At 44.0% G+C, this 19,502-nt stretch overlaps 1 protein-coding gene across 1 annotated transcript in view; it reads right to left on the bottom strand.

Annotated features, from left to right (window-relative positions):
• Positions 1–264: 264 nt before the first annotated feature.
• abca5 (ATP-binding cassette, sub-family A (ABC1), member 5) overlaps positions 265–19,502 on the bottom strand; it is an 84,504-nt gene continuing 65,266 nt past the window's right edge. Inside the window, exons 24-40 of the mRNA XM_063220784.1 lie at positions 19,093–19,263; positions 18,151–18,264; positions 15,591–15,728; positions 14,063–14,131; positions 12,349–12,440; positions 11,821–11,944; positions 11,286–11,403; positions 10,683–10,774; positions 10,031–10,138; positions 9,642–9,709; positions 6,542–6,617; positions 4,973–5,067; positions 3,880–3,999; positions 3,227–3,379; positions 2,093–2,172; positions 1,831–1,886; positions 265–967 (exon numbers count right to left, since the gene is read on the bottom strand). Coding sequence (XP_063076854.1) covers positions 815–967; positions 1,831–1,886; positions 2,093–2,172; positions 3,227–3,379; positions 3,880–3,999; positions 4,973–5,067; positions 6,542–6,617; positions 9,642–9,709; positions 10,031–10,138; positions 10,683–10,774; positions 11,286–11,403; positions 11,821–11,944; positions 12,349–12,440; positions 14,063–14,131; positions 15,591–15,728; positions 18,151–18,264; positions 19,093–19,263 — 1,827 coding nt within the window. The 3' untranslated portion in view covers positions 265–814. The remainder of the gene's footprint in view (positions 968–1,830; positions 1,887–2,092; positions 2,173–3,226; positions 3,380–3,879; positions 4,000–4,972; positions 5,068–6,541; positions 6,618–9,641; positions 9,710–10,030; positions 10,139–10,682; positions 10,775–11,285; positions 11,404–11,820; positions 11,945–12,348; positions 12,441–14,062; positions 14,132–15,590; positions 15,729–18,150; positions 18,265–19,092; positions 19,264–19,502) is intronic.

Here is a 19,502-nt window from a genome sequence, read left to right as displayed (position 1 = left end):
TAGGACACCAAAAAAATAGGAGATTCTGTGGGTGTCTTTTTTTCATCCCCCATTTCAGTGTCTTTTTTTTTTGTTTGGTATAAAAAAGGGAGGGGTTAAGTCTTCAATGAGGGGCTCAGATAGAGCAAAGACCTTTTGCTGTGCTGGTCATCGTAAAGGTCAAAGTTCACATTCTGTACACTCTGGCACTGCCATTGCAGACTACACACACACACACACAACGTACACACATACACACAGACATACACACACACAGACACACACACACACACACAACGTACACACATACACACAGACATACACACACACAGACACACACGCGCGCGCGCTTCACCCTATTCCGAAGTGTGTGAGCATCCAGTGCACACACTTTGTACAAAGTCCTTGCGGCGGGCACAGGCCCTTCCTGTCCAGAGCATCTGTCCAATCAGAAGAAGGCAGAGTTGCAGCAGGGCGGTCCTTAAGAAGACAGGGCTCAGGGGGAAGGACCTCTGAAGTGAATGAGTGAGTGCCCTGACCCCATCTGTCCAACCATTTCCCTCCAAAAATAAACACACACACACACACACACACACACACACACACACACACACACACACACACACACCGATACTTAGAGAAGGTCTGAGGGGTGGTGGAAGGGCACTCATCTGTGTGTGTGTGTGTGCGTGCGTGCGTGCGTGTGTGTGTGCGCGTAAGCGGGAGTGAGTTATGTGTGTGTGTGTGTGTGTGTGCACACGGGAGTGAGCGTGTGTGTGTGTGTGTGTGTGTGTGTGTGTGTGTGTGTGTGTGTCCGTCCGTGCGTGTGTTAAGATCAGAGCTGGTGTACGATGCTGTCCGCGTGGTTGGCCGGCGATGGCCCGGGTCCGGGCCCGTCCTGGCGGAGGCGTTGCCACTGGAAGGTGGTGCTGAGGGAGCCCACCTCCTCCTCCTCGTTCTCCTGCTCCTTCGCAAACTCCATAAACACCTGGACAGGAGAGGAGGGACGCACAACACACACATTACATTACATTACATTACATTAAACTTAAATTACATTACATTACATTACACAAAACACACACATTACTTTACATTACAGTACATTACAATACATTACATTACACTTAGCTGACGCTTTTTATCCAAAGAAACTTAGTTATTATTATTTATTGGTTACAGGAGGGACACAAAACACACACATTACATTACATTACATTACATGTAGCTGACGCTTTTTATCCAAAGAGACTTAATTATTTTAGTGAGATAGGGAGTGGAAAGGTAGCCTGGGAACTCCCATACTGCCTTTAGTTCTACACAATCGTTTCGATCTGAAAGACAGTCTGGCGAGGATGACTCATAACGTACAAGATCATGGGATCTGTGTCATAATGGCCAAGCATTCCGACCTTAACAGTTTATCTGCCCAATCAGAGAGCAGGGCAGTGTGTCATAATAGCCAAGTATTCTGCCACCTATGGAATTTAATATAGCCAACTCCCCAGACCTAATCTCACTTGTAATTAGGTCTGGTGTTAACCAGGCAATTGGAAAGGTGGGATTCGAAAAGAATATTATTTTAGGTTGCTTTAATAAAAACATAAATAACATAACAAATTAATTTCACATATTGTAAACCAGCCATGTTTTGGGTTAGAATTATTCCAGAAAGACTTTTAATTCTTCTTTATTATTTTGTTTGTCTCTTTGGAGAAAAGCATCAGATTTTCACCAAAACATAATCCTCATCCTGTCAATAGTTAAAAAAAATAATAATAATGCCATTGCTGTGATTAGTGGAACAACTGGTGTACAGACAAACAGACAGATCAAGACCAAACCACTGACCTGCTCCAGAGTGGACTGGGAGAAGTTATACTCCTCGAAGTTGAAGTTTTGCTTTGCTGTGTGGGGCACATTAAAGAGGAGAGGAGAGGAGAGGAACAACAAGTCAGATCAAACACAGACAGAGCGACAACAAGAGTAAGAGAGTGTGTGTGTGCGTGTGTGTGGGCGCGTCTGTGCGCCTGCGTGTGTCTGTGTTTGCGTGTGTGTGTGTGTCTGTGTGTGTGTGTGTGCGCGCGTGTGTGGATGTGTGTGTGCCACTCACCACTGTCCAGCTGAGAGAAGGCCTGAGCCAGGGACTTGACATCCTCCATGGGAATCTTGTACACCATCAGGGTGGCGAAGCTAGGATCGGTGTATAGAAGAGACGTGTTAATACTACTGTTTGACCCCATGAGTTCATCTCACACAGACACAGAGACAGACACACACAGGCACAGACAGACAGCTCATAGACACATACAGACAGCTCACACAGACGGACAGACACTGCCAGGCACGCACACACACGCACACACTTACTTGAAGACAAGCGCATAGAGTTTATTTTTTCATTCGGGTTGACAGATACACACACGTACACACATGCACATACGCACACGCATGCACATATGCACACACACACCTCTCCTGTCTTGTGGCGTGTGGGAATATCCATAGGATCTCCTCGTGGAGCAGGGCCACACACACACACACACGCGCACGCGCACGCGCACGCGCACGCGCACGCGCACACGCACGCGCACACGCACACGCACACGCACACGCACACGCACACGCACCCCAACACACACCACAGCCCAGTCCTACCTCTCCTGTCGCGTGGCATGTGGGAATATGCGTAGGATCTCCTCGTGGATCAGGGCCACACACACACCAACACACACCAACACACACCAACACACACCAACACACACCAACACACACACACACACACACCCCAACACACACCACAGCCCAGTCCTACCTCTCCTGTCGCGTGGCATGTGGGAATATGCGTAGGATCTCCTCGTGGATCAGGGCCACACACACACACACACACACACACACACACACACACACACACCACAGCCCAGTCCTACCTCTCCTGTCGCGTGGCGTGTGGGAATATGCGCAGGATCTCCTCGTGGAGCAGGGCCACACACACACACACACACACTCACACACACACCAACACACACACACACACACACACACACACACACACACACACACACACACACACACACACACACACACACACACACACACACACACACACACCCCAACACACACCAACAAACACCAACACACACCAACACGGCAGCCCAGTCCTAAGTCACACACACACACACGCACGCACGCACGCACGCACGCACGCACACACCACACCAACACACACCACACCCCGTAGTCCTACCTCTCCTGTCGCGTGGCGTGTGGGAATATGCGCAGGATCTCCTCGTGGAGCAGGGCCACCGGCTGCAGCCCCGTCAGCTCCTCCCTCAGCTTGATCTCCAGGCTGTAGCCTCGACCGTACTTGCCCTTCAGGTGCTGAATAGACCCAATACACCTGCACAAAACACATTCGTTAATATACACCTGCACAAAACACATTCGTTAATATACACCTGCACAAAACACATTCGTTTATATACACCTGCACAAAACACATTCGTTAATATACACCTGCACAAAACACATTTGTTAATATACACCTGCACAAAACACATTCGTTAACATACACCTGCACAAAACACATTCGTTAATATACACCTGCACAAAACACATTTGTTAATATCAACACGTCTATACAGTGTAAGTCTGTTGATCTCCAGGCTGTAGCCTTGAAAAATGCCATAATGGTTTGCTACACGTTGGCTATGAGTTGGTGGGATGATAAGGTCAGCTTGAGCTCCATGCTGTTAAAAATAAGAATACAAATTATTTAATTAAAAATAATACTAATGATTAATTATGATTACTAATTTGATGACGTCGACAACAACAACAACGACAACAATAACAACAACAACAACAAAGTGTATTAATAGTAATTCAGTCATTGAGTACCTGAGCTGTCCTGCTACCATGATGGCCACGCGGTCGCACACGGCCTCCGCCTCCTCCATGTAGTGTGTGGTCAAGATGGCGCCTCTCTGGCGGTTCTTGAAGGCCGCACGGATCGCCCTCCTGCCCAGGACAAAACAACACCATGTACTGAACACAACAGGCACAACAGGAGTTTGCATGTTGGCTATGGACAGTCTCATGTCTATCGCTCGCATCGCTTTTGCTGCACAGTTCGCCTCTCTGGCGGTTATTGAAGGCCGCACGGATCGCCCTCATGCCCAGGACAGAACAACACAATGTATCGACCACAACAGAACAGAAACAAAGGCTCAAGCAGCTACATTCATTACGGGGACATTTTAAATATACCCCTAATGAAGACAGAAGTTGGTAAAAGACCGCTTTTATTTATTGGGCCTCAACTGCATGGAATGAGATTCAAACATCTCTCAACCTTGCTGTTTTCATGGATGTAGTTCAAATCATATATTAACAGCACATTCAAATCTGTCTGCAAAGCTTTTTAATGTTTAACCTTGTTTTAGATACATTATTTTTATTGTGTACTTTTATCTTTTCACCTATTTTAATCATTTTTGTTTTGTCTGTGTCCTGACTTAAAGCATGTAATGTGGGCTGCTGCCTTGGTCATGGCTCACTTGAAAAAGAAATGTAAATGTGATTTTGTTCCCTGGTAAAATAAAGGTAAAAAAATAAAATAAAGAAAAAATAAAATAAAAGAAGTTTTGCATGTTGGTTATGGATTATCAGTGTTGTAAGTGTTACATGTAAATGTTCTGGGTCTCTCAGAAAGCACTGTTGCTTGTGCGAATACGATTATACTTCACAGGACTACAGAGACGATCTATCTAGTGGCTAAAGAGTTGGTCTAGCATTGGTCTGATTAAGAAAGCGAATAAGTCTGAGAGCAAAGTGGTGTGCGAGTGTGTGAGTGTTCGAGTGTGTGTGTGTACGCGAGTATGTGTGTGTGTGTGTGTGTGTGTACGCGAGTGTGCGAGTATGTGTGTGTGAGTGTGTGTGTGTGTGGGTGCGTGTGTGTGTGTGTGTGTGTGTGTGTTTGTGTCCTCCTCACCACATCCTCTGTTTGGACTTGGGGTCCATGCCTGTGGACGGCTCGTCCAGCAGAACTATCTGCGGATTTCCCAGCATGCTCAGCGCAAAGCACAGCTGCAAGAGAAGATATCACAAATACATAAACATACTGTATATCGTCGCTGTCCAACAAAAACCTTGTATCTCTATTATTTTTAGTTTTTTATATTTGTTCTTTATTTATTATAAAATATACGACAGTACTACTGGTCAGTATCCATGGGTATATGTGTATGATAAATAATTTAGTAGTCAACTTTAATGTTGCATTGATTATTTTTTTTTTAGAAAATGTTTTATAAATCAATACATAAAAAACAATGAGAAGTGGAGATAAGTGTTTTTTGCTGGACAGCGACGATATACAGCAGCATACTTCAGCATGCGACTTCAAACAGACATCAAAATACAGCAATATTTAAACAATCCTGTTCGAACCTCTTTCTCGTCTCTTATGAACCTTTTCCCAGCAGTATTCAAATAGATGCTGTATACTCCAGTCTACTCTGCTCTGAGAAAAAAAAGAAAATCTCCTTGTGCTTGACCTTAGTGTCTTATTCTTAGTGTGCGAACCTACTCCCACATGGAAATGTTAACATAAAAAAACAAAAAAACAAAGCAAAACTTTATTGTGTTGTTGTTAGAAGAGGAGTGCAGCCTGATTCTGATTCCCACTTGGAGTCAGGACCTCGCTGGGTGCCTTATGACTAAGAGCTGAGTCATGCAGTGTGTTCCCCCATCTTCCTCTGTGGTGCGGTGTGTGTGTGTGTGTGTGTGTGTGTGTGTGTGTGTGTGTGTGTGTGTGTGTGTGTGTGTGTGTGTGTGTGTGTGTGTGTGTGTGTGTGTGTGTGTGTGTGTGTGGGCCTGTCCGTGTGTATGTGTCTGCGTGTATATGTGTGTACATGGGTGTGTGTCCATGTGTGTTTATGTGTGTACACGTGTGTTTATGTGTGTGTGTGTGTGTTTGCGTACAGTATGTGTGTGTGTGTGTGTGTGTGTGTGTGTGTGTGTGTGTGTGTGTGTGTGTGTGTGTGTGTGTGTGTGTGTGTGTGTGTGTGTGTGTGTGTGTGTGTAGGTGAAAGGTCATAAGATGAGGGTCCTTGGGGAGAATGCAGAGCTGGACTGGGCTGGTCCAAGCTGGTGAGTCATACAGACCCCTAGGGGCTTCTGGGATACGTGGGACGAAGTTAGGAGAAGACATTTGTGTGTCTTTGTGTGTGTGTGTCTCTGTGTGTGTGTGTGTGTGTGTGTGTGTGTTAAGACTTTGTACAAAGTGTATGCACTGGATGCTCACACACTTCGAAATATGATGAAGCGTGTGTGTGTGTGTGTGTGTGTGTGTGTGTGTGTGTGTGTGTGTGTGTGTGTGTGTGTGTGTGTGTCTCTTAAGAACAAAATAATGGTGTGTGTGTGTGTGTGTGTGTGTGTGTGTGTGTGTGTGTGTGTGTGTGTGTGTGTGTGTGTGTGTGTGTGTGCGTGTGTGTGCGAATAATAATGTGTATGGCGTGGTGGGATATGAAGGCAGTGGAGGATCCCTCTTAGTCCTCACCTTTCTCTTGATGCCTGCTGAGAGATTCTTGGCTTGCTTGTTGAGATGCTCCTTCAGTTCCAGAGCATTGACCACCCTGAACACACACACACGCACGCACATAAACATGCACACACACACACACGCACACCGTGTTGGAAAATAGGCATAAAAAGGATGACATGGACAAGACTCATTTGCCAAATAATTCTGCACACAGTGTATTGCTGACGCTAAAACTGATACTACTTCTACTGCTAGAAAAAGAAAGGAAACTATTGAGGTTTACAGGTTTAGAGTGAGGTTTAAACTATTGCGGTTTAGAGGTTTAGAGTGAGGTTTAAACTATTGAGGTTTAGAGGTTTAGAGTGAGGTTTAAACTATTGAGGTTTAGAGTGAGGTTTAAACTATTGAGGTTTACAGGTTTAGAGTGAGGTTTAAACTATTGAGGTTTAGAGGTTTAGAGTGAGGTTTAAACTATTGAAGTTTAGAGGTTTAGAGTGAGCTTTAAACTATTGAGGTTTAGAGGTTTAGAGTGAGGTTTAAACTATTGAGGTTTACAGGTTTAGAGTGAGGTTTAAACTATTGAGGTTTACAGGTTTAGAGTGAGGTTTAAACTATTGAGGTTTACAGGTTTAGAGTGAGGTTTAAACTATTGAGGTTTACAGGTTTAGAGTGAGGTTTAAACTATTGAGGTTTAGAGGTTTAGAGTGAGGTTTAAACTATTGAGGTTTAGAGGTTTAGAGTGAGGTTTAAACTATTGAGGTTTAGAGGTTTAGAGTGAGGTTTAAACTATTGAGGTTTAGAGGTTTAGAGTGAGGTTTAAACTATTGAGGTTTAGAGGTTTAGAGTGAGGTTTAAACTATTGAGGTTTAGAGGTTTAGAGTGAGGTTTAAACTATTGAGACTCCACTTACTGGTGCACGATGTTGGACCTGTGGTCCTGCTGCTGCTACTGATACTGATATTGATACAACTGCTACCGTTACTTTGCTACTGCTACTGATGATACTATGGCAGTGGTTCTCAAACTTTTCCCGTCATTTCTCCCTTTGGAGGGTCTGGATGCTTACGCCCCACTTTGAGAAACACTGTACTATGGGAAGAACGGAGAAGCTGAGCTTCCGAGGTTTCGGATTTGGGTCCACTTACCGGGGTATGGTGTTGGTTTAGTTATGTCTTGGTCGCGGAGGCCCTAGATGCTGCTACTGCTAATGACTACTAGGTGAGTAAAGGAGGGTATATGGAGTAGTGTTGCCAGATCGGGCGGTTTCCCACCCAAGTGGGCTGCTTGGGATGGCCGTCTGCCGTTAAAAAAATGGCATTTAGCAGGAAAAAACGCCATAGAAATCAATAGATTTGGGCGGGATTTAGTGCTTCCAGGCGGGTTTTGAGCATTTTTTGGGCTGGAAATCCTCAGCCTCATCTGGCAACCCTGGAAGTATAGGGAGGTTCATGGGTTCTGATTGTGATTTGGGTCTACTAGGGCTGCAATGGTACACTCAACTTATGATTCAGTTCGTATCACGATTTTTGATCTATGGTTGAATACACCCCATGATATTTAAAATGCATCTTTTTGATGATCGTTTATAGGTAGAAGAATAGATTACAAGAGGATACCAATGATGTAAAAGAACGTTTGAAAATAATATTGAAGCTTGAACGCACCATCACATCATATCATGTGGTTGTTTTCTGGACAAAAGGGTAACAGAACTTTGAAAGGGTGTACCGCGATACTGCCTCCTTGCTTCATGATAGAGTGTTGTGACTGGTGACTCTGTGCATCATGACTTATTTGATACAATATCGTTACAGCCCTAGGGTCTACTCACTGGCATATGCTGTTGGGTGCATTCTGGGGTTACTAATACTGCTGCTACTGATTTTGCTGCTGTTGCTGCTACTGACAGTGATATTGCTCCTACTACAAGTACTATCAAAAATAACACTTACTGATACTAAAAGAAAAAAAGACAAGAGGAGATGAGATGAGAGTCAGTGAGCTGGTGAGGTCCACTTACTGCTCTAATGAGCTGATAGCTGATACTACTATGATAATAGTCGAATGCATTTATGAACAAAGACACCCAACCCTAACAATTCTAACAAAAGGTTTCTCAGTGGTACAGTGGTCAGTGGTATCAGATGTACTTAATCAACATACAAAAAATCGGCCAAATTTGAATGTTATTTTATGGTTCACAGTCAATTGAAAGAAAAATGTCTGCACACTTAAATCGTTGATTTTGAAATGGGTGTCATGTTATGATTGGAGGCATAACTCTTAAAGTCTTGAAATTGCAATTTATGAAGTTGTTTTTACTGATGTCTTTGCAGTTTTCTAGAACTTATACTGTCTGTATGAATGTGGACTGACATGTAAATATATTATTTTGGTGGAGGGTAACTCTGTTTGGTGTATTGATGTAATATGTATGCCTGGCTACCTTAGGTAGAGGAAGCATGACAACCAGGAAGAAGAGAAAAACTACAACTCCCACTACATTTGGGCTACAACCAGTGCAGGTGTCACTGAACACCTAATGAGTCTTAATTGATATGTGTGTTTGTATGTTCCATTTGTAACTGAGCCCTGAGGAAGGTCAGTAGACCGAAAGCTTGGCCTATTAAAAAGAACACAAAGGGGATTTAAGTGTGCAGACATTTTTCTTTCAATTTTACAGTTTTTGTTTATGTTTGGCACCTTTTAATCGAGAGTGCGGTGTGATCCGGCTTTACACATGGTTCACAGTCAATGCAAGAGCCCGGCTGTGGCCATCTTGAAAAAGGCCTTTCCTAAAGTCAGATTTTGGCAGATTTTCAGTATGTTGTAAAATACATCTGATACTACTGTAAACTACTGAGAAACCTTATGTTTGATTTTTTTTGGGGTTAAGTCATAAATGCACCTGACTATTAAAGAAGAGGAGAAGAGGAGGCTCTTTTGGGGGTCCAGTAGAGTAGAGCAGAGTAGAGAGTAGAGCATCATTTATTGATCCCGAGGGAAATTAAGGTGTCAAGTAGCATACATACATAAATACAGAAGAAGACACAAAGACAGAGCATCACACACACAACATTGCACATATACAACTCTGTGCACTTTGTCCGCTCACCGGCGAATGATGTTGGGCACGTCCTGGTCGCGGAGGCCCTTGATAGCGGCGTAGATCTGGAGGTGCTCCTGCAGGACAGGGGTGGAAATCACAGCCTCCATGACCATACCATTCAATATCCATATCTTACTATTCCATGCGATGCGATCCAATTATTTTCAATACTTAAGAATGCCCCACGATATGATACAATACGATTCATTTCAATTTTTTTCCAATTACTCTTCCACTTCTATTATGTTATGGAGCTATGGCATCGGACAGGGGCAACGATTCGATTATTTTCAATACTTAAGAATGCCCCGCGATACCATGCGATGCGATTCCATTCAATCATCATATTATAGCGTGATTTATCGATACATTTTGATTATTGTTTACACCCCTACCTGCAGGGTGACGCGCGGCCACAGGGGGTTGACCTGCGGGCAGTAGCCCACGTGCTCCAGCTGGGTGTCCACCGGACGGAAGTCGGTACCGTAGTCACCCATCAGGATCTGATGAGGGAGGGGGAGAACGAGAGGGAGAGAGGAGGAAGGAAGAGAGAGAGAGAGAGACAGAGAGAGAGAGAGAGAGAGAGAGAGAGAGAGAGAGGGAGGGGAGGAAGGAAGAGAGAGAGAGAGAGAACGAGAGAGAGAGGGGAGGGAGGAGGCAAAAAATAAAGGGGAGGGAGGGAAGGAGGGAGAGACAGAGAGAGAGAGTGTGTGTGTGAGAGAGAGAGACAGACAGAGAGAGAGAGAGACAGAGAGAGAGACAGAGAGTGAGAGAGAGACAGAGAGAGAGAGAGAGAGAGAGAGAGAGAGAGAGAGAGAGAGAGAGAGAGAGAGAGAGAGAGAGAGAGAGAGAGAGAGAGAGAGAGAGAGAGAGAGAGAGAGAGCAAAAGAGAAAGAATACCTCATTGTACAATGCAACTCTATTAACAGTCACAAACATTGGTGTCCTATGTCAGTCTTCAGTTACCCATCAAAGTCTTCTGAGGTACAATCAACACCAAGACAACAGAGAGACTTTTGACATGACAGGTGAGCAGAGAACACACACCTGTCCAGCTGTAGGGTCGGTGTCTCCAGCCAGCATGTGCATGATGGTGCTCTTGCCTGCACCGTTGGGGCCCAGCAGGCCCAGCACCTCACCTGCACACACCACAGTAGAGGTCAAAGGTTAAATCATCACCCCAGAGGTCATGTCAGCAAGGAAAAGACAAGATGAAGAGTGCATTACAATATGCGACCTTGCCTCCTCCACTTGTGCTTGTCTCCTCGTACCAGGAAGTAATATGTCATGATGACATCACTGACAACAGCATAATATTTCAATATCTTGCAAAAGCTCAATTGTAGAGTCTTTTTCTCATTTGCAATTGGGATGGTGAATGAAAAACAGTCCCTCAAAGTTATTGTGGCTAGGCTGACAGCTGGGAAACTTTATCGTGTTCTCCACGGAGGAGCGGCCAGGAGGCGGGACGAGGAGACGAGCACAAGTGAAGGAGGCAAGGTCGCATATTGTAACACACTCAAAGATTCACGCAAGGAGCGTTGAAGGTAAAATAGGAGGATAGAGTGAGGTGGTAGGAGGGGAAGACTGCAGAGAATGGTGGAGATACTGTAAAAAAAACATAAACAGAGACAAAACCTAAAGGCTTACCTTTGCGGACGCAGAAGGAGACGTTCTTGGTGGCCACCCGGTTCTTCTTGCTGAGGGAGAAGCCCTCTCTCCGCTCTTTATACTGCTTCCTCAGGTTACTCACCACCACCAGAGGTTTCTAAGGAAGTACGCAAAGATGATACAACACGATACGATTAGACTTTATTGTCAGTTTTCACTGAAATTCATTTTGCGTCCCTGAGCAACACTCGTTTAACCCGTTGACGCCTAAAGCACCTGCAAAAAGTCGGGCTGAATGACTGAGCCCTTTTTAAAGAAAAGCTGCCCTCAGCCTATAAAAACCTAAATATCTCAGCTTCTGAAGCACATAAAAATATGCACTAAGTTGCATTTAAACGCTAAGACCATTAGAATGTGTTTATTCATCTCCAACAAACAGAGATTTTTAATAAAGTTGTCTCAAATCTCATGAGCCTGAATGTTGCGTAATGCAGCTCCAGGCGCCAGGGCCAACATCAGGCATCAATGGGTTGAGACAGGACATACACATAACATCACACAGGTGCGCGCACACCTCTTCACAGCACTGGCAGGTGAGTGCCTCTTTGACGCGTGCCTTCTCCACCAACACGTCTTCGTCCTCCGCCTGGGTCTCCTCAGGGTTGCGCTGCACCTTGCCCTTGGGCTTGGACGAGATCCTGGAACACGCACGACCGTAGAACACAACACATTAGATTACAATATGGGGGCTGTTATGGCACTTGATAAAGAGGCTCAAGAGTGCAAAAAACACTGTATATATTTATCTTTAGTGGATTATGTACCCCCTCATACCATGCCCACTACACCCCTGCGTTTTAATACACAATATACAAACAGTTGCTAACATCTCTTGTACTTATCATCATCATCATCTAGACTTTTTATTGTAGGACATTTTTTGCCTCAATTGCAGAGAGAGAGAGAGAGAGAGAGAGAGAGAGAGAGAGAGAGAGAGAGAGAGAGAGAGAGAGAGAGAGATAGAGATAGAGATAGAGAGAGAGAGAGAGAGAGAGAGAGAGAGAGAGAGAGAGAGAGAGAGCGAGCGGTAAGGAGTGCTGACCTGCAGAGCTGGTCGTTCTTCATGGTCTTGCCTCCATGACGCAGCTCAAGCCACCGCAGCAGGAACAACAGCAGGATGCACTGCAGATAGGGCTACATAGAGATGGCGAGAGAGAGAGAGAGAGAGAGAGAGAGAGAGAGAGAGAGAGAGAGAGAGACTATCAAACGCAATTTCAAACTTCTGTGCTGACCCTGTTGATAGATGACAAGGAGGGGGGTGCAGCGAAAGAAAGTTAAAGACAGATGGAGATGAGATTTTATTTTTTGCTTTTACTTGAAATATGGCATGTACACTCTTGATACACTGTATATGGATTGCAGGTAGGCCTACTGGCTGTGCCAAATGTCTTTCCATTTAATTACTTTGGAGACGGATTTAGTAAGCAAGTGAGTGCACATTCAACATTGAGTGGGCGTCCATGAAACAAAACAGGAGTCTAACAACAACAGGGCATTCAAACCAGTCAGACAGATTTATGGTTTTAATGACCTCTGGGAGATGAGAAACTGTCTTGATGTGTACAAGCGTCTAGCGTTTTTTTGTGTGTTTGCACCTGGTGTGTTTTTTAGTGCAAGTGACTCGCAAAATCTATGGACCTTGTTTTTGCTATTGCATGTTGTTATCCAACATCACACATGCCATACAAATGATGAATATAAATGCATAAAATAAATTAATTCATTAAAATAAAACAAACAGGGTCATGACACAGACATGGGTGAGAGTCATAAACATGGTGTCAGTGTCATGAATGTTTTATTGTCATGAAAAGTTGACATTGTTACGGCCGTCTTTGCCATAACCGAACGTCACTTAATGATAAAGTCATAAAATGTTTATGACATTGACATAATGTAATGTTTATGACACATGAGTGACTGCATTACAGCACTGCTATGACCAGGGTTCCCACTCTAATTCAGCTATGAAATTCCACGATTTTCCATGAATTTCCAGACCCCCAAAAAATCAAATTTCCATGACCACTTCCGGGAGAAAAGAAATGACGTTAAAATGTTTTAAAAAGTGTAAAAACTGAAGATTATCTTCACCGCCGAGCCACCGCCAGACTTAAGTGGGCTCATTGCATTCTAGAATGTTGCAGATTACAGCACGAAACCAAACGGTCTCTGGCGAAGCTTTGTAGTACCAGTAAGAAACAATGTGATACACGAAACAAAAAAGATTTTGCTTCTACACAAATGTTAAGAAAATTCCATGATATTCCATGACTGTGCATGCAAAATGGCAAAATTCCATGACTTTCCATGACTGGAAAAACTTTCATGAAATTCCATGATATTCCAGAAATTCCATGACCCGTGGGAACCCTGTATGACATTGTTATGTCATGCGCATGACGCCGGCATCCAGTAAAATGTAACCAATAAATCAAACAAATATGTTTCTGAATAAATAAAAAAGAGAGAAGGTACCAAATTATTGTAAAACTGAAAAGTAAAAGGTTGCACCATGCATTTTACTTTTTTTTTTTAAACTACAGACACGTTTCGGCGTTCTGCCTTCCTCACATACTGAGGAAGGCAGAACGCCAAAACCTGTATGTGTAATAAAAGCGTCAAATGCATGGTGCGACCTTATACTTTTCAGTTTTACAATAATTTGGTCAGCACCCTAAAAAGAAGACAAATCTGTTTGGGGGAAGGCTGCTATGAACTCTAAATAAATTAAATACGATTTGAATAAATCTTACAGCCAGGACGGCGATGAGCAGGCCCTTCCACAGCAGCTCCTCCTCCACAGCAGACGGAATGAAGGTTGCCTGGGAGACCGTGCACGCAAACACGCAAACACGCAGACACGCAAACACGCAAACACGCAGAGTCAGAGTCAGAGTCAGAGTCAGAGTCAGAGTCAGAGTCAGAGACACACACGCACACGCACACGCACACGCACACGCACACGCACACACAGTCACACACACACACACACACACAAAACACCCTCAACAAAGCCCTGGAGTATCTATAGGCTCTTTTCCACTGGCAGGTTTTCTGATAGGCCTACAGCTCGACACAGCGCAGCTCAGCTGCCACTTTTTGCTTTTAGAATACAACACAGCACAATCATAAAGCAAAGTGGTGGCTGAGTCATGCTGTGACAAGCTGTAGGCCTACCAGAAAACTGGCGGTGGAAAAGAGGCATAAAACTCATTAAAAATCACACGACTATGTGGGAAGTCCTGATTAGAGTACAATAGCACACCACTTGTTACATTTAACGAGGAATGTTGGTAGGAATTGAGCTGGGTAGAGTGTAATAGTCTGGTACATGCCGCAGTGTACCGTGGTAAACTTGACAGAAGAAAGACATAGACAGACAGTGGTTCAAACTGGGTCGAAACACTTCAAACTAGAAGCAGTGCAAACCTCCGCCAAGGGCATGAGGTCACTGATGCCATAAAAATCTACACGCATGCTGTGGAATCCTATGCCTATAATATAACTTACAAAAAAACCCTGTATCACCACCAAAATTGAATCTCATGTTCCTTTTGTCATTTCCGATAACTCCACAAACTTTCATCAAAATCCATTCATAACTTTTTGCGTTATCTTGCTGACAGACAAGAAAGACAATCTGGCTACACTTGACTTTACTTGGCCTGACTCAGGCAAAATGCTCAGCAGAGTTTGGATTACAGATTGCACAAGATACAGGTCTCTGCGAGATATTGAATTGAAATTATAATAAATAGCCATGTTAGAACAACACATAGGCAGAAGATACAGGTGTCTGCCATGTCTGTCTGTCATGCTAATCCCAGACCTGCAAACTCGTCAAAGAAAAAAAGGTGACAGTGTACAGCGGGGGTTCTATTTCTATTCACGTGAATGACCTAATTGGCCGGGAAAAAGGTGACCGTCACCAAAAGGTGACGAGTTTGCAGGTATGTAATCCAGTAAAATAAAATACCAGAGCAACACTCGAGATTGCAGCTTTCCTACAAAATATGAACGTTGGTGTTCGTTCGCACCCAAAGAGCTTGTAAAAAACATTGGGAGTTGAGCGCACTTTCTGAGAAAAGATAATACAATAATAATAATAATTTATATAATTTAATAATAATAATACATCTTCAACACACACACACGCACTCGCACTCCTCTAACACACACACACACACACACACACACACCTCTAACACACATAAATGATGTCCCTGGTAGGGACGTTAAAAGCAAAAGTGGCAACGTGCCCCGAGTTATGAACATGGTTACCTTGGCAACGCAGTTGAGGCAGCCAATGAGGGGGTAGAGAGGGTTGAAGAGGCAGAGCAGGCTGTGGAGGATGCGCGTCAGGTTGCCCAGGTCAAACATGAACGCCAACTGCACTATGGAGGCAGACACCACACACACCTGGGACAACACACACACACACACGCACGCACGCAAATGGGCACACAGACACGGGCACACGGGCAGACAGACAGACAAACACACACATAGACTTGTGATTAGAGGGTTGCAGGTCTGCAGTCTCCTTTATCATTAAGAAGAATGATACTTCTTAATACCCTGATTTATGGCAGATTGTCAAGGTGTTTGTCTTGTCTTGAGGGTGTGAAGGAGAGGGCTCCTCCCTTCTCGTGGCAGAGGGAGATGCTTTATTTGAATTATTGCATATTATGGACTGGTGGTGAAATCCAATAAATGACTATTAAATCTCTCTCAAAAAGTAGGTTAAAGTCAGCACATCCAAACGTCTGACCTGGAAGCATGACAAAACAACTGACCAGATAAAATTCACAGAAAAAATACGATACGATACGATACGATTATACTTTAATGTCAGATTACACTGAACTTCATTTTGCATCCCTGAGCAAGACTCATTACAATGAAATAATTGGGAGCAGAAAATCCTGGTTGAAGTGGACTTTCTTTTGTATCTTAAAAAATCTCTCTCACCATCATGGATACCACGGAGAAGAAGTCCCTGTTGCTCTGGACGCGCATTATTTGGATACAAATGACATCTAAGTGTAATATAATGTAATATATTGCAATATGTAACATAGTGTAATATAATGTAATCAATCAGAGGAGCCTTTGTTCCCCTCGTGTCCTCTCACCATCATGGATACCACGGAGAAGTCTCTGTTGCTCTGGACGCGCATTATTTGGATACAAATGACATCTAAGTGTAATATAATGTAATATATTGCAATATGTAACATAGTGTAATATTCAGGGTTCCCACACATTTTTCATGAACAAACTCAAGCACTTTTCAAGCACCTTCAAGCACCAAATTTTCAGTTTTCCAGCACCTTTAATAGGTCGCGGGAAGGGGGTGTGGGGATCCTCCCCCAGAAAATTGTGTTTTTAAGATGCAATTTCCTGCATTCTAATCAATTTTAGGGTGTCGAATGGCAAATCCCATCTGACATCTCACTCCCTCAGATTTTGTATGTACCTGAACAATTTATTTCTATTATTTGGCTTACTGAGTTTGACTTGACACAAATTTCAAGCATTTTCAAGCACTTCACCAAAAATTCAAGCATTTTCACAACCTTGAAAACACTTATTGAAATTCAAGCATTTTCAAGGAATTCAAGCACCAGTGGGAACCCTGAATATAATGTAATCCATCAGAGGAGCCTTTGTATTGTTCCCCTCGTGTCCTCTCACCATCATGGAGACCGCGGAGAAGACGTCCCTGTTGCTCTGGACGCGCGTGTACATGAAGGACAGGATAAAAAAAAATCTCTATTGAAATTACATGATATTCTCGGAATTCCCTGACCAGTGGGAACATTGGTATTACCGGTAAGTCTCTTTTCACATCACTTCGGCCTCTCTCAAAAACTTGAGAAAGCCCACACTGTCCGAAACGTTGCTTGTTTAATTAATGAAATTCAGCATTGGATGGACAAGTGTGTACCCCTCTGAAATGAACAAGTACCAGCTACCTGCACCTCAAAACGTTTCGTGTATGTTGCCTTTCTCCCAGGGACGCAGGAACTCATTTTGACCAGGGGGTGCTGTGGTCGGCGGAGGGTCTGGGAGTTCTCTCCCAGAAAAAAAAACGTGTTTTTTAGATGCAATTTCCTGCATTGTAATCATTTTAGGATGAAGAATGGCGAATCCCAGCTGACTAACTTCTTCATGTTTTATGTAGCCTAACCAAGGATGACTAGATTTTACCTTTTTTGTTTAACATTTCACTTCAAAATTATTAAGTTCTTCTTGAGGAAGGGAAACGCGCACCTAATGTGGAGGTGAGGGCGTGTTCAAGAGCAAATCGCGCTGCCGTGACAGTTTCTCTCTTCTCCATGGGCAGTCTACAATGTGTGAAATTTAAATGCATGACTAGGCTATGCGATGCACTTGTGAGAGGTGACCAGGCTTTCAAAGAATTTTGACTGTCTTGCAATTACGACTGTGTATCTCAAGATGCATACGATCAGGACCCCTGCACTGTCTTCCCGCCCGCGCACAAAAGCACGCACGCACACACAGACAGGCATACTGCTCCCGAATGTGATTACACTCTGACGGCCAAAGAGTTTGTGCTGTGATCGGCGAGAGAAGTAGGCTAAGCGCCAAAGCAGCTCGTGCCATTGCTGGCTATTGATACAGGGAGAGTGTGAAAGCCACCTTTAGTTTGCATTTGACGTAGGCCATATTTAAGACTCACTAAAAGTATGTCTGAATTTAGGGTAATACACAAGTGCAGCTGCGTCTGTTGTCCAGTATGGGGGGTGCTGCAGCACCCGGAGCACCCCACTTCCTGCGTCCCTGCTTTCTCCTCCAAAAATTAAATCTCTCTCACCATCATGGAGACCACGGAGAAGAAGTCCCTGTTGCTCTGCACGCGCGTGAACATGAAGGACACGCAGTAGGTGAAGAGGATCATGGCGGGGCTGAAGCCGATCACACACAGCACCTGCCGAGAAGAGCAAGAGGAACAGACAATACTTTATATATTTTATATATGAAGGGTTTATTTGCAAAACGGTGTATCTCCATTTTATGACTTTTGCATTTTATTATTGGGAAATGACTGTTCAGAGGTCATATCACCCATGTGTGAATTCTTACCATTCAAATATTTTGAGAACATACTTTTTAAAGCTATATAAAATGCATTTTGCAATGCATTTCAATGGAATACCCAATACAAAAATGTCAATTTCCCAACATTCTATAAAATGGAGATACACCGTTTTGCAAATAAAGCCTTCATTGATATATACCATGTTAAGCACCTGCAAAGTGAAAGAGGATGAGATAGTTTACATATTATATATATACGTACATTTAAGTACATTTATATATACCTTGTTAAGCGACCTTGGGTGTTTTGAAAGGCGCAATTTAAAACAAAAGTATTATAGTTATCATTATTTGAATTGTAAAAATCAGCGACATCTTGGAGGTGTGGATGGCGAAGAGGGTGTGTGTGTGTGTGTGTGTGTGTGTGTGTGTGTGTGTGTGTGTGTGTGTGTGTGTCTGTACTGACCACGGCGGTGATGTTGGTGGAGGTGGGCATGTTTGTGTGTGTGTGTGTGTGTGTGTGTGTGTGTGTGTGTGTGTGTGTGTGTGTGTGTGTGTGTGTGTGTGTGTGTGTGTGTGTGTGTCTACTGACCACGGCGGTGATGTTGGTGGAGGTGGGCATGTTTGTGTGTGTGTGTGTGTGTGTGTGTGTGTGTGTGTGTGTGTGTGTGTGTGTGTGTGTGTGTGTGTGTGTGTGTGTGTGTGTGTGTCTACTGACCACGGCGGTGATGTTGGTGGAGGTGGGCATCTTGGAGGTGTGGAAGCCGAAGAGCGTGCAGGTCATGCAGGTGAGGATGAGGTAATAGAAGGGGATGTCGATGGCCGCCAGGCCGCACCAGTACGCCGACGGCACCAGGCCCGAGATCCGCAGCGTGGAGCGGCACTTGATCTACAACAACCAAACAGCAGGGGGCGCCAGAGACATAGACACAGAGACACGCACAGACATACAGAGGCAGAGACGGAGACATTCAAGTTATATGCCAAACTAATAATCGATGCTTTCAATCAATTTAATGTGAAGTTCTCCAATGGAAACAGACCCAAGATGGAATGACGCTTTTACAACAGCGGATCCCAAACTTTTTTATCAAACAGCTTCCGTGGCGGAGGTCTGCACTCTCTGAG

The sequence above is a fragment of the Engraulis encrasicolus genome, chromosome 17 (assembly GCF_034702125.1).
Source record: "Engraulis encrasicolus isolate BLACKSEA-1 chromosome 17, IST_EnEncr_1.0, whole genome shotgun sequence".
Lineage (NCBI taxonomy): Eukaryota > Metazoa > Chordata > Actinopteri > Clupeiformes > Engraulidae > Engraulis > Engraulis encrasicolus.
This window is presented reverse-complemented; position numbering and strand designations above follow the sequence as displayed.